The sequence below is a fragment of the Telmatherina bonti genome, assembly GCF_933228915.1.
Source record: "Telmatherina bonti genome assembly, chromosome: 24".
Lineage (NCBI taxonomy): Eukaryota > Metazoa > Chordata > Actinopteri > Atheriniformes > Telmatherinidae > Telmatherina > Telmatherina bonti.
Genome location: NC_136633.1, coordinates 29131577 through 29146999, shown reverse-complemented (window position 1 = coordinate 29146999; position 15423 = coordinate 29131577). Strand labels below are relative to the sequence as shown.

At 46.8% G+C, this 15423-nt stretch overlaps 1 protein-coding gene across 1 annotated transcript; it reads right to left on the bottom strand.

Annotated features, from left to right (window-relative positions):
- Positions 1-477: 477 nt before the first annotated feature.
- LOC306773948 (islet cell autoantigen 1-like protein) lies at positions 478-15004 on the bottom strand (the record flags this gene model as incomplete). The annotated part of the gene is made up of 6 exons (XM_079263897.1): positions 14933-15004; positions 12837-12927; positions 12596-12770; positions 955-1027; positions 752-875; positions 478-682 (listed from the first exon to the last, which is right to left on the bottom strand). Exons 2-6 carry the CDS (start codon positions 12842-12844, stop codon positions 478-480), a joined length of 585 nt encoding a protein of 194 aa, XP_079120023.1. The 5' UTR covers positions 12845-12927; positions 14933-15004.
- Between the last annotated feature and the right edge of the window lie 419 nt (positions 15005-15423).

Below are 15423 nucleotides of genomic sequence, written 5' to 3'. Positions count from 1 at the left end.
TGTGTAGTACCTGCTACGTGCATAGCGAGTGCGACAGCATGTTGCAGTGTAGTACTGTGTAGTACTATGTAGTACTGTGTAGTATCTGGTACGTGCATAGCGAGAGCGACAGCATGTTGCAGTGTAGTACAGTGTAGTACTATGTAGTACAGTGTAGTACTATGTAGTACTGTGTAGTACTGTGAAGTACCTGGTAGGTGCAAAGCGAGTGCGACAGCATGTTGCAGTGTAGTACTGTGTAGTACTATGTAGTACTGTGTAGTACTGTGTAGTACCTGGTACGTGCAGAGCGAGTGCGACAGCATGTTGCAGCGGCTCGCTCCCAGCATGTCCACCTTCTGACACACGTCGTTCTTTAGCCGGTCGAACTGGGTCTTGGTCCCGCGGACCTGGACTTGGACCTGCTCAGAGACAGAAATACTCCGGTTACCGGTCCGACGCGACCCTGAGGAGAGTACTACGCAGTACTACACAGTACTACACCTTGCGGAACTTTTCCAGCTGTTTGTAGGTGTCCGGGTCCAGCTCCTGAGACACGTCTTTCATCCAGAGTAGAGCTCCTCGGTACTCCGTGCGGGCCTTCTCCATGCGGCCGACCGTCAGCAGCGTGTCGGCGATGGCGCGCCGCCGGAATGTCTCCACCTCCTGGTGCATGCGCTGCAGCGGGGGGCACAGGGCCATCCTGTGGACACAAACCTGCGTTTACTCCTGTGCAGCTCAGAGCGCGGCGGTCTGCATCCCCTGCGCTGACCTCTGCTTGGCGGCGGCGCACAGCGCCTTGCTGGTGGCGTCCATCATGTTGCCGGCCTTGGTGCGATCGCGCTCCGCCTGGAAACGCAGGAAGAGGCCCAGCTCGTTCTCCTCCTGGGACAAACCTGAGAAAAACACGCCCCTCAGCTTCTGGTCCCGACAGATCAGGACACGTCTGTCAGGGTGCAAAGCAGCGCGACTCACGTGTGATTCTCTGCTGGTACTTCTCGATCACCTTCAGCAGCTCCGTGCAGGTGGTCTGGACGGAGCGGAAGAACTGCAGAAGAAGAATGCCGCTGTTACTTCACCTGGACACCACGCGCGGAGGGGGGGGGGGGGGGGGGGGGCGGCGGCTTTCACCGTCCGGCAGCAAGAAGCCGCTCACCCCCAACATGACGGTGTTCAGACCGGCAGCGGACCCGTCTACCTGGGGGCGACAGACATGTCCACCTGGGGGGGCGACGGACCAGTCTACCTGGGGGGGGGGGACAGATTCGTCTCCCTACCTGGGGGGCTGTGGTGGAATTATGCGTATAGTGTAGTTTTAATATGTTACTCATTTATTAAGTTTCTTCTAAGTAGTACAAGATATATATTCTGCATAGTTGGAGTAGTTCAGTAAGCTTGCTTTGGTAGATTCATGCATAAAACTAAGTGTTCTGTTCAAGGCCTGTTTCAGCTTTGACTGTTGTTATCTCCAAGCTAGCAGTTGTTTTGACTAGTGCTGCCAGGCAAAGGTTGTTTGTGTATGCTTAAAGAACACTGTAGCACTCTGAGCAGGGGCAGAGCTCTCGAGACCTCTCGCCCGCAACATCTGTACATGGCCAATAAATTGAACAGAAAACAGTTGATTTATAGATTCATTTCTCATCGGATAAATTCCACGACAATTTGGTGTCAGAAGTGGGATCCCATGTGTTTCTGCCGGGACCGGACTGAGGGGCAGGCTGCCGGAATCCAAACAGATTCATCTTCAAACCTCGAATAGGCCTTAAGAGTGACGAGGGCCACAGTCACCGGTTTCGGTCGATCACGAAGGGATCTCAACCCACGTGTGGATTTATCTGGTGAGAAGTATTTTTTTCCAAATTATAATTTCATTGAAAGTGGTTTTTGATATAATTTTATAGACTGAGTGATTCTTAATACTAATAGAACTGAAACAGTTTTGTTTATAAAATTGTCGACTGTTTTCATAATAATGGTGGTTGCGCTCCTTTTCCCCAGGACTGACTTTGACAATAAATAAAAATAAAGCAAAAATAAAACAAAAACAGAGATATAGACTCTACGAGATCAGGTTCCAAAATGAAGCCCTGTGAGTAGAAATACGAGATCAGGTTACTAAACGAAGCCCTGTGAGTACGAGATCAGGTTCCAAAAAGAAGCTCTGTGAGTAGAAATACGAGATCAGGTTCCAAAAAGAAGCCCTGTGAGTAGAAATACGAGATCAGGTTCCAAAAAGAAGCCCTGTGAGTAGTACTACGAGATCATGTTACTAAACGAAGCCCTGTGAGTGCGAGATCAGGTTACTAAACGAAGCCCTGTGAGTAGAAATACGAGATCAGGTTCCAAAACGAAGCCCTGTGAGTAGTACTACGAGATCAGGTTCCAAAACGAAGCCCTGTGAGTAGAAATACGAGATCAGGTTCCAAAAAGAAGCCCTGTGAGTAGTACTACGAGATCATGTTACTAAACGAAGCCCTGTGAGTGCGAGATCAGGTTACTAAACGAAGCCCTGTGAGTAGAAATACGAGATCAGGTTCCAAAACGAAGCCCTGTGAGTAGTACTACGAGATCAGGTTCCAAAACGAAGCCCTGTGAGTAATACTACGAGATCAGGTTCCAAAACGAAGCTCTGTGAGTAGTACTACGAGATCAGGTTCCAAAACGAAGCCCTGTGAGTAGTACTACGAGATCAGGTTACTAAACGAAGCCCTGTGAGTAGAAATACGAGATCAGGTTCCAAAACGAAGTCCTGTGAGTAGAAATACGAGATCAGGTTCCAAAACGAAGCCCTGTGAGTAGAAATACGAGATCACGTTACTAAACGAAGCCCTGTGAGTACGAGATCAGGTTCCAAAAAGAAGCCCTGTGAGTAGAAATACAAGATCAGGTTCCAAAAAGAAGCCCTGTGAGTACGAGATCAGGTTACTAAACTAAGCCCTGTGAGTAGAAATACGAGATCAGGTTCCAAAACGAAGCCCTGTGAGTACGAGATCAGGTTACTAAACGAAGCCCTGTGAGTAGAAATACGAGATCAGGTTACTAAACGAAGCTCTGTGAGTAGAAATACGAGATCAGGTTACTAAACGAAGCCCTGTGAGTAGAAATACGAGATCAGGTTCCAAAACGAAGCCCTGTGAGTAGAAATACGAGATCACGTTACTAAACGAAGCCCTGTGAGTACGAGATCAGGTTCCAAAAAGAAGCCCTGTGAGTAGAAATACGAGATCAGGTTCCAAAAAGAAGCCCTGTGAGTACGAGATCAGGTTACTAAACTAAGCCCTGTGAGTAGAAATACGAGATCAGGTTCCAAAACGAAGCCCTGTGAGTACGAGATCAGGTTACTAAACGAAGCCCTGTGAGTAGAAATACGAGATCAGGTTACTAAACGAAGCTCTGTGAGTAGAAATACGAGATCAGGTTACTAAACGAAGCCCTGTGAGTAGAAATACGAGATCAGGTTCCAAAAAGAAGCCCTGTGAGTAGAAATACGAGATCAGGTTCCAAAAAGAAGCCCTGTGAGTAGAAATACAAGATCAGGTTCCAAAACGAAGCCCTGTGAGTACGAGATCAGGTTACTAAACGAAGTCCTGTGAGTAGACTTTTAGGACTGACATACCAGAAATATAAGACCAGGTGACGATGGGGACTACAGGGGGAAAGGAGGAACAACCTAAACCAAATTCTATGAAGGTGTTTTTAAAGCAGCAATATGGTGAAGATGTAAGTAAACTATTTAACGTTCTGCTGTGAAGAATGTGGGTTTCCAGAAGGAAGCTTTATGAGCATGTATCAGATGAAAAAGTTGGAACAGAAAAAAAAAAAAAAACAAAAGAGAGAAAAAGCAAAAATACATTAAAGTGTGGGCTGGTTCACTCTCTATAAGAGGAATTAAAAATAGAGGTCTGACCTGCTATTCTCTGGAGAGTTGTGTGGAAATATTGTAGGAGATTTTTGTTATTTTTGGTGACTCTTTTCATGGGTGAATTAAAACTGTGATTGGCTGGCTTGGTTGACGTCACAGGGCCATAGCGGCCATTCACACAGAAATCAGTGTGTGTAAGTTTGCTCATATGGTGGCAAGTCCCGTGAAGGATCTGCAAATGGTGAAGAACAAGAATATATATATATATATATATATATATATATATATATATATATATTAAAGATTGAAAATCAGATCACGGGCATTTCTCCAAAAGATGACAGTAAAGCCTGGTTCAGGCAGACTCTGTTAGATGTGACAGAACGTGCCTGGATGGACCAGGAAAGAAAAGAGAGAATATTATCTTCCCTTAACAGTTTAGTGAAGAGGAGGTTAGAGATTAAATGAAAGACAAATATGCATTATTGCAGAGTTTAGCTAATTTTAAGAAATTTAGAAAAAACTGTTGGAAGCAGAGGACGAGTTCAGAGCACATCTAACATGTTTACTTGATTTTACAAACTACTGATCAGTGCAGGTGTAGGAGATAAGGAGAAGCTTGGATAAGGAAGGCAGAGCAAAGGAAAGGAAAACATGAGAGAGGGAAGTGAGGAAGAAGAGTGTGTTCATTCAAGGCCTTATGCTCACAGAAGGGGATGATGTCACAGCATTTTTAGTTGTAACAACACAGTGGATGAAGTAAAGACTAAACCGAAAGATGAGGGACGTGATGTGTGGCGTTGGGAGCTGATTCTGTTGGGTTGATGTGCGTTGCGTGGACTGGATGGGCTTGGGCTTCTGTTTAATCCCTTTCAGACATTAAATTGTGACTTTTGTTTTTTTAGGATTACAGTTATTTTTATGTTTTTTATGACTAAATAAATTGACATTGACTGAAAATAAACGGAGGAAGACTTTGGGCTGTGCTTGTTAAATGCCCAGCTGAGAGAGATCTCAAGCTTTAAAACAGGAATGGCACACCAACATCATCTTCATGTGTTAAAGCTGCGTTATCTTCTTGGCGAGGTCATGTTCAGCTTTCCCAGGGAAACACTGACTTATGGATCCACTGCCACTATAGTCTCACACAGATACAGTTATGATCCAAAGTCCAGGATTTTCACAGCACAGAACACGGTCCACATATGTTTAACAGTATTCAACAGAAGAACATTATAATTATGAGACTATAATCACATGACTAAATGATTCAGATGCAGCCTCAGAGGCTCGTCTGCTGCACGGCGTCGACCACGGCAGCTCGCTGCCCCTTTAACCCTTGTCAGCATGCACCATGGTCTCCACAGGGACCCCAACATGTTAACATGCCCGAGGGGGATTCGGGGGAGTGGACTGGGGAAGGGAAAGTTTTGGTCTGGACTACTGCAGAGTTCTGTTTGTCACACATGCTGTCAGTCAGGACACTGGAGCAGAAACGGTCCCTACAACATGATGCAACACTCCACCTCCCTCCTGTGTCAGCTCTGAGTCCTGGAGCAGGACCTGATATGCAGATGTGACTGCATGGACCCGGCCGCTGCTGATGGGGCCCGGGGATCCCAGAACCAGAGGGTCTGGCAGAGCCCTGCTGGTTGTGACTGTGAACAGTGTGGATATGGATTTTATGGGGGACATGTGGGCTTGGTTTTCACCTTAGACCTCTGGAGGTGATGGATCCTCCTTGTCCTCAGACTGACTGTGGGATTTTCTGGAAGTAAAATACTAACGGATGTGGCCGGCAGGCAGCACGAGTCCCACCCCGACTACAGAGTCAGATGATGTTTTCTGGAATAAGCTGCACCCTGATTCTGTCAGAAAGACTGTTGTGTTCACTCAGTTCTCTGTGGAAAACCTGGATCTGCTTCCTTGAACCTTTGGCCCCTCCCTGATCCTTTACATGTCAGTCTTGATTAATGACACATATGGACCTGATTTATCAACCAGGAAGCTTTAACAGACATGTGTTGGGCACTTCCTGGCATGAATTTCTGCTTGAATGCTGATTGGTGGGCAGGGCGTGGTGACTGTAGTGGATCTGATTCCTGAGCAGACCGAGTGGTCCGAGCTGAATGATTATACACACCTACATATATTCCTGGCCTTGTATCCACATGACCAGGCCACACAATTAGACCAAAGATCAAACATTTTCATTATTTCTGCTTAGCTTCATACTACACTTATGAACATGCATACAAAGTTCTGCAGTCCTGCAAACTTTTGCAACTGAACGAGGTCCCAGTATTTTCTCTGCTCTGCTGCTGTGAAGCAAAACATCAGTTCTTACAGACAAAACAACTTCTGGCACGCTCTACATCTCTAGCTGTGCCTTATCACAAAACATTTATCTTCAGTGTCTCTGACAAAACATGCACCAGGCAGGCCGTTACGGTGGCAAACCTGTTTAAAGACAGCACACAGATAATCTCTGAGTATTCCCGGCTTGTGTACATTTCTAAATTTTCAGCCCAGACAACATAAGGCTGCATTAACTGTATGACAATAAATAAGGTGGTAATTTCCTGGCTTCGGTGTACGCCACTCAGGTGCAATATGACCAATCGAAGAAAAATATTAGGGAGGGTTGGAATCCTCCATGTTTTTATTTGCTGACAGCCCGGTGTGTTAGTCCTGATCTGACTAAGTTAGTCCTATTAATTTCACATCAAGTGCTTTTATTTGACGAAGGGAAGCAACTCTTGTGAAGGCTGTCAGTAGACAGCCCGTTCTCTGGCTCAACATACTCAACAAACAAATATTTGTACCCTGTAGGTCTTCAAAATACCATAAACATGAGGCCGATCATCTGGGATAATATTGATCTTTCCAAGGTTAAGCTAGTTATGTTAGACCATTAGCCTTGGCCTTTTCTGATACACACGTTTGTTAAGTCCAGTGGAGAAGTGTGTGTAACAGTGAAAAAAAACGTTCTCAAGAAGGAGGTGTTGCTGTGTGTGTGGGTGTGCACGTGTGTGTGTGTGTGTGTGTGTGTGTGTGTGTGTGTGAGAGTCTTGTTGTAGTGGATGAAATCATCTTTAACATCAGTGTTGGATGTTTTATTCCCGATTTGACTGTCAATCGACACACAGTCCTACATCCAGCCTCTCTACTCCCCGCTCCTGCCGATGACACGCTCCATGACTGTGTGGCTGGACTGGCCATCCTCTGCACCCCCAGACCTGACCTCTCTGACCGACCTCGAGTTGACCCTGACTTGATGGCTCCGCTCTCAGAACCCAGACCCAGGTGTGGGGTTTGGAGCGCTGTGGAAACACCATGGTTTCCTGACATCTGATGGTGACCCAGTTCGTCACCGTCGCCTTATTGACTCCCTTCTTTCTGCCATTTTGCTCCCTTGACAGGTTGCTGTATGCACACGTGCACTAACTCTTCTGACCCTGTCTCTACAGGTGACTCTCCTGCAGATGAAGGCTGCGTCTCTGACCCATCCTCCTCATGCAGCCTCTCACTTCCTCTTTTCTGTCACGGCCCACAGATGGAGAGATTTCCTCCTTGGTCTCTCTCAGGCCTTTTCAGGCCTCTTGGACCTAAGTACTTCCTCTCGTGCTGTTGTCCATGCGCATGCGTAAAAGGGGAGGTCCAAATTGGTCCCCCCGTAAATTCTTTTTGCAGGTCCACCCGAATGGGCATGGGCCCCTCCGAGGCTCCCCCTCCAGACACGACCCTGTGTGATAGTAATGTTTTAACATACTGTGCTGATCTCATGTGAACCATTTCAGGAATTTGCTCTCAGGTTGCTGCAGACCTTCCTGAACCAGCGTCTAAGCAGCTCCGTTTACTTCAGCCTGGAGACTTTGTACTGATGAGAAGCTTCAAACGTCAGTGCTGGGACCACCCATTTCAGATTCTTCTGGCGACCCAGACAGATGACCGTGCTACTTAGCTGCCCGTAGTATCCAACTACCATATCATTGCTGCAGGAAGCTTCCTGCACTGACCGTGGCTCCCCGGCTTGCTGCTGCTCCTGACGCAGCAGAATAACGCACCACCCGACAGAGGGCAGAATAATCCCTGTGGTAGCGTGGGTAGTGAGACAGTCTACTCTCACACCTGAAGACCAGCCACCGTTCTCAAGCAATCTCAGTGTGGAGTGAAATTAGCGTCCACCTGCAACAGTAGCGTGCCAAGCTCCAACGCAAGTTCCGCCCACACGGCATCATAGAGAGAGATCGACCCTGGCATCCATTTAGAGTTCATGTCTGATCATTAAAGAGCTCAATATGTTGTTTGGTTATTTTAGCTATCATCGTGTTTCCTTTTGTCTTCTTTAATCAATCTGCTTCACCCCCTGTTAACCGCTCTGCCACTCACTACAGTTCCTTCTCTGCCCCGCGGTCGCTGAGTGCCCAGAAGGGTTCTGAGGGCAACCTCCGGCGGTTAAAAGTTATGCCTATGCTGAAGTGCATTCAGCTGCAGTTCCCCCTTCATCTGCTAGGGGCTGGCTCCAAAACAGAGCAAATCCCCATAGACTCCCATGTCCCATGTTCCCATGCGGGTCCTTTTTATTGACAGGTACCAATCTCTGGCTTCAAGGACGAAGGACATATAGCAACCACGGTTTTTAGCCCGTAATCAATGTGACTTAGCTTGAGCCCGCTTACCTCCGTTAGCTGGGTAGCTCCCGTTATCTCGGGGTTAGCTCGGTTAGCTTTTAGCTACAGAAACCTCAGAGTTCACTCGATGTCCGTCAGCCGCCATGACGCTCACAGCCCCCCTCTCAGCTCCACCTCTTTGCCCATATTTGTGTTTTCCAGGCGAGACGTTACCAACATGGTGACGGTAGGAACCGCCCACCGAGCTTCAATTCAGCTCTTCAGGAACCTATGGGTGACGTCACGGAGACCCCGTCCATCTCTTTATACAGTCTAACAGGTAGATGCGCCATCATGTATTTCCCTGCTAGCGCTCTGAGGAGCCCCTGTGCGGTCTACTCTGTCATTATGATACATGCGCCATGTGTGTGCTCTGGTTCTTTGGATGGCATGGTGATCGGTGGACCAGTTACCAGTGGTGTTTTTCTGATTCCACTTCTGCGTCTACTTGGGGGACCGTTTTTTCCTAAACTGGAACTGACTGGTCTTTTTCCTCCTACGTGGATAATAAGAATTGTCGCAGGTGGTCTTGTGTGTTGAAATTAGACCTGACTAAGGCTACTTTGGTGTTCATGTCTAACACTACCTCTGAGCCCCTTTTGCAGTATCCTCCTCCTAGCCGATTTCGGGGTGATACTTTTAATAACTCCTGTTGTCGTATGAGGTTATTTGTGTATGTTCTGTGCCCTCGCCGGGACCCGTTAGTAGATTTTTCTCTTTGCAGTGATGTCGCGTCGTCGCCTCGTAGCTTGACTGAGTCCTATGCTGATTTCCCTGTTGTCGGTCTTTTCCCGGGTCCCAAGTCTGAACTTGAGAAGTAAGTGGATGATTGCTTTGAGATGATGACTGGCATGTCTGCTCAGAGTAATAATTGGATATTGCTGGCTGAGCAGGTAGAAGTGTTTGTTGGAGTTGCCTGTGTGGTCTGCCTGGGGCCCAGACCAGTGCTGCATGTAGTTACCCCTCCACCTGAGTTTGACTCCACCTGTATGATTGATTTGCTCTCTTCTGAAAACCCTAACCCTATCCCTTTCAGATATGTATTTCCTTGGATGTTCCTTTCCTTGTTACCTGCACATAGTCCCCTCCTCTCCGGTTCTCTGGTGTGACGAAGCGAGATTTTACTTGCTTCATGAGCTCCTCTCTGGATTCTGGTTTTGTAGGGGTTTTGGTCCGTGCTTGGTGTGACAGTGTTTATGCTGTTAATTTTCTGTGGCCTGCGCCGGCCTTTGGTGGTGGTACGGTGGTCTGGTTCTTAGGGGCGTGCTGCCATCGAAGTGGGCTGGTATATATGCCCCTGTCACCCTTCTCTTGCCTACAGCTGTCTTCCTGGGTTTCCCATCTGCCCCCTTATCCGGTCACTCGGTCCAGGCACTCTGTTCATCCTGACGACTCAGCTGCTTCTGCCTACATCAACGCTCTTGGGGTTCCATTGCAGTATTTGTTGCCCTTTTTGTTCTGTGTTTGCTGTGTCGTCCCGTGTATCAGAGCCTTGTTGGTTGGGCTGATTGACTCTGCCTTAGGATGTCGCATTCCTCGGCTTGTTTATTACTCTCTTCCTGCTTCGGATCTCCCTCTCTTTGATCCTTTTTCCTTCTTTTTTGATAGTGATGGCTTTTCTGATTCTGACTCTGACACGTGAGTGTCATTCCTTTCAGGATGTTTTATGACGGATTTTCTTCAACCCTGCCGGGAGTGACCATTCTGATGTTTTAGTTTCCTGCATCTCTTTGGGTAGTTAGTTATTTTATGGGTTTGTTTTGTTGCTTTGTTATGTTCGTGAATTGTGTTTCTTTTGTGTTGATCCTGAAAGGATCAAAAGGGGGGAATGTGGTGGAATTATGCGTATAGTGTAGTTTTAATATGTTACTCATTTATTAAGTTTCTTCTAAGTAGTACAAGATATATATTCTGCATAGTTAGAGTAGTTCAGTAAGCTTGCTTTGGTAGATTCATGCATAAAACTAAGTGTTCTGTTCAAGGCCTGTTTCAGCTTTGACTGTTGTTAACTCCAAGCTAGCAGTTGTTTTGACTAGTGCTGCCAGGCAAAGGTTGTTTGTGTATGCCTAAAGAACACTGTAGCACATTGAGCAGGGGCAGAGCTCTCGAGACCTCTCGCCCGCAACATCTGTACATGCCCAATAAATTGAACAGAAAACAGTTGATTTATAGATTAATTTCTCATCTGATAAATTCCACGACAGGGGCGACAGACATGTCTACCTGGGGGCGACAGACATGTCTACCTGGGGGGCGACGGACCAGTCTACCTGGAGGGGGACAGACTCGTCTCCCTACCTGGGGGGCGACAGACATGTCTACCTGGGGGGCGACGGACCAGTCTACCTGGGGGGCGACGGACCAGTCTACCTGGGGGGGGGACAGACTAGTCTCCCGACCTGGGGGGCGACAGACATGTCTACCTGGGGGGCGAAGGACCCGTCTACCTGGGGGGCGACGGACGCGTCTACCTGGGGGCGACAGACAGTAGTACTACACAGTACTACACAGGTTCCTCCTTTGCATCTCCACAGATCCTCACCAGTTCTACCTGGTTGTCATGGCGACTGAATCACATGGCTTTGTCCAACAGTTTACCGACGTCATCCCGTTCAGGTTGCGGCCAGCGCTGTATGATATCGTAGTCTGGTTGCACCGCCACCGTCTGCTGCAGCGGTGCAGAGGACAGGAAGCTCTCTGATTGGACACTTTGATTCGTCGCCGTCCAATCAGATGAAGGCATGAAGGTGTAGCATCTCTGTACAGGATGATTGCAAAACAACACCTTTAGTTCCGCCATGCAGGTCCTTTCTGAACGCGGACTCGCTGGATACTTGGAGCAGATTCTGGTGAACGAATCACGATTCAGAGCTCACCACACATGGAAACATTAATGACCACTTCAATCATAAATAAATATGATTTATTTCGTCTTATTTATCACATCTTCATCGCCACAGTGTTGCCAAGAGACCTGGTTTCCACCTGGACATGATGATGAAGACACTTCCTGTCAGACTTTCCACCAATCAGAGAGCTTCAACTGACGGTAAACTGAGCAAGTCATCTTCCTTCAGGCTGGACCAGGTGATCTGCACATGCTCCGTTACTGATTAACCAGCCGGTAAACATCCGCCAGGTGAGTCTGTCCCACCGGGCGGCGTCCAGACCCTCGGACTCATCCTGCTCAGGTTGTTTCGTTTTGGACACGAAAAGAGTTTAAACCAGGAGGTCAGACTGGTTTTAGTCCAGTCCCACATTTAACCTGGTCTCCAGCAGGGTGACTCTACTGTGGGGCCGTGTGAAACTCCAGCGTGTGAATTTACTCCCTACTGTCCACATGTTTCCGTTACTTCATCTGTTTAACTTTTTATCCAACGTAAACATCAACATAACCATCATGAACATGACAGAAAACAGACTAAATGTCCGGACATGTTGGGAAGCAACCAAGCAGAATTCTACACAACTCCAAGTACTTCTACGTACTCTGAGTACTTCTGCTTCTACTGAACCACCTGGTGAATGAAAACATCCGAGACACTTGACACAACGGAGACGCTTGTTTATCAAATTAAAGGTTAAAAACAACAAAAATAATAAGATTATAAATCGAAATGAAAAGAAACACAAATGTAACAATATTGATTCCTCAAATGAAATTACATTTTAAATGAATTTGAAAAAATTTAATGTAAAACAAAAAATAATAAAAAATTAAAATAAATTTAAATTGAAGAAAAATAAAAGAAAAAATACAAGAAAAATATAGAAATAAAAATAAAAGAAAGGAAAACTGTCAGTTGACCTCAATATATTTTTCCAAAATAATCTTTTTAAAACTTTAAACCATAACCCTACGTTTGCATCCAACTAAGCAGATAAATATGTCAATAACCAGAGGAAAAAATGATTTGTCAGAATATCTAAAAAAATAAATGTAAACTACCACAAATAAGTGGCTGAAATAGATTTTAATAATAAATAAACAAATAAATAAGGGCAAAAAACAATAAAAATCTAAACAGTAAAATATAAATTAAACAGCGAACAAATGAATTTTAAAGTAAATCTGTCCCACCTCCAGCTTGGCATCCAGGTCTGCGTCTGAGGCCACCACGTGCTCGTCCTCCTTCTTCCCCGTGGCTTTGATCAGTACCTGCTTGGTCTTCCAGAACTTCTTCTGCATGCGGGCCATCACCGAGCTGTCCTCCCCCAGCAGAGCCCGCCCCCCGCTCAGCATGTCCCCCGCAAACCTGCAGCAGAACACCCGTCACCCGGCAGCAGGGAGGAGGAGGAGGGCCGCGAGCAGCTCCACTCACCCGTCCATGTCCAAAGATCCGCGCTTCCTGTCCCGGAGACACGCAGCCGCAGGGAGGCTGGGGACATGGGCTGGAACCCGGAGCTGGTTCTCTGGAAGGAAACAGCTGGACTGGTAAATGGTTACCAGTCTGACCTCACTGGGATGCCTGCAGTCCAGGTCATCTCTAACCAGTTTACCCGCCGTTACTGGAGATAATCCGTCCAGGTCATCTCTAACCGAGTTATCCGCCGTTACTGGAGATGATCCGTCCAGGTCATCTCTAACCGAGTTATCCGCCGTTACTGGAGATAATCCGTCCAGGTCATCTCTAACCGAGTTATCCGCCGTTACTGGAGATAATCCGTCCAGGTCATATCTAACCGAGTTACCCGCCGTTACTGGAGATAATCCGTCCAGGTCATCTCTAACCGAGTTACCCGTCGTTACTGGAGGTAATCCGTCCAGGTCATCTCTAACCGAGTTACCTGTTGTTACTGGAGATAATCCATCCAGGTCATCTCTAACCGAGTTATCCGCCGTTACTGGAGATAATCCGTCCAGGTCATCTCTAACCGAGTTACCTGTTGTTACTGGAGATAATCCGTCCAGGTCATCTCTAACCGAGTTAACTGCAGTTACTGGAGATAATCCATCCAGGTCATCTCTAACCGAGTTACCTGTTGTTACTGGAGATGATCCGTCCAGGTCATCTCTAACCGAGTTACCTTTTGTTACTGGAGATAATCCGTCCAGGTCATCTCTAACCGAGTTAACTGCAGTTACTGGAGATAATCCATCCAGGTCATATCTAACCGAGTTACCCACCGTTACTGGAGATAATCCGTCCAGGTCATCTCTAACCGAGTTACCCGCCGTTACTGGAGATAATCTGTCCAGGTCATCTCTAACCGAGTTACCCGCCGTTACTGGAGATGATCCGTCCAGGTCATCTCTAATAGAGTTACCTGTTGTTACTGGAGATAATCCGTCCAGGTCATCTCTAACCGAGTTACCTGTTGTTACTGGAGATAATCCGTCCAGGTCATCTCTAACCGAGTTACCCGCCGTTACTGGAGATAATCCGTCCAGGTCATCTCTAACCGAGTTACCTGTTGTTACTGGAGATAATCCGTCCAGGTCATCTCTAACCGAGTTACCCGCCGTTACTGGAGATAATCCGTCCAGGTCATCTCTAACCGAGTTACCTGTTGTTACTGGAGATGATCCGTCCAGGTCATCTCTAACCGAGTTACCCGCCGTTACTGGAGATAATCCGTCCAGGTCATCTCTAACAGAGTTACCTTTTGTTACTGGAGATGATCCGTCCAGGTCATCTCTAATAGAGTTACCCGCCGTTACTGGAGATAATCCGTCCAGGTCATCTCTAACCGAGTTACCTGTTGTTACTGGAGATAATCCGTCCAGGTCATCTCTAACCGAGTTACCTGTTGTTACTGGAGATAATCCGTCCAGGTCATCTCTAACCGAGTTACCCGCCGTTACTGGAGATAATCCGTCCAGGTCATCTCTAACCGAGTTACCTGTTGTTACTGGAGATAATCCGTCCAGGTCATCTCTAACCGAGTTACCTGTTGTTACTGGAGATAATCCGTCCAGGTCATCTCTAACCGAGTTACCCGCCGTTACTGGAGATAATCCGTCCAGGTCATCTCTAACCGAGTTACCCGCCGTTACTGGAGATGATCCGTCCAGGTCATCTCTAACCGAGTTACCCGCCGTTACTGGAGATAATCCGTCCAGGTCATCTCTAACCAAGTTACTGGAGATAATCCATGGCGGAGTCACGCATGCGCGAAGCGACTGATCCACCTGTCCGGACCGGCAGGTGTTCGGTTTCAGCTAACAGCGCAGCACAACTTAATTGAGCAGTTTTCAGCTGAATTTAGCAGTTTTGGGAATAAAAGACGTTAAAAGTCACCAAACGTTGATCGATGAGGAGTCACAGTAAACGTAAAGCAGGTCGCGCGCTAGCAGCAGTTAAGCTAGCAGCTACCAACACCTTCACGCGGCCAAAACAAGCCTGTTGTGTTTATTTAGTCATTTTAATTCTTCACCCAGAGAGGAAGTAGAAGAGACGTGGCAGAAAGCCACTACCTTGTTAGTCCGGCAGAGACAAGCGGCGGAGGTCGGCTAGCCTCCTCTCCAGCCAGCCATCATCATCATCATGAGAAACAGGATGTTAAAGCAGCTGCAGGGGAGCTTCGCGGACACCAGTGGGCGCTGCGCATCAGCGCAACGAAGATCGTCTACTGAGACGCCGATTCACCCTTACTTTTCTGTGCGATACTACAGAAGAACAACTCCACTCTTATGAAGGAAAATAACTTCATAGTTACAATGAATAATTTCGGAATGAGTTTATGAAATGTAAATATGGGAGTGGAGCATACTTATTATGTTAGCAGCATTACAATTAAAGGTTAATGTTTGTGGAGAATAGTTAAGAGTGATGCATCTTCGTTTTTTTGTAGCTCCATGGTTGGAGCAGGAAAAAAATTATTTATCCAAAATCTACTGCAGAAGAGAAATATGAGGAAGTTTAGAACGTATTTCCAAGAAAACAAGAAGTGCAGAAAATATAAAAC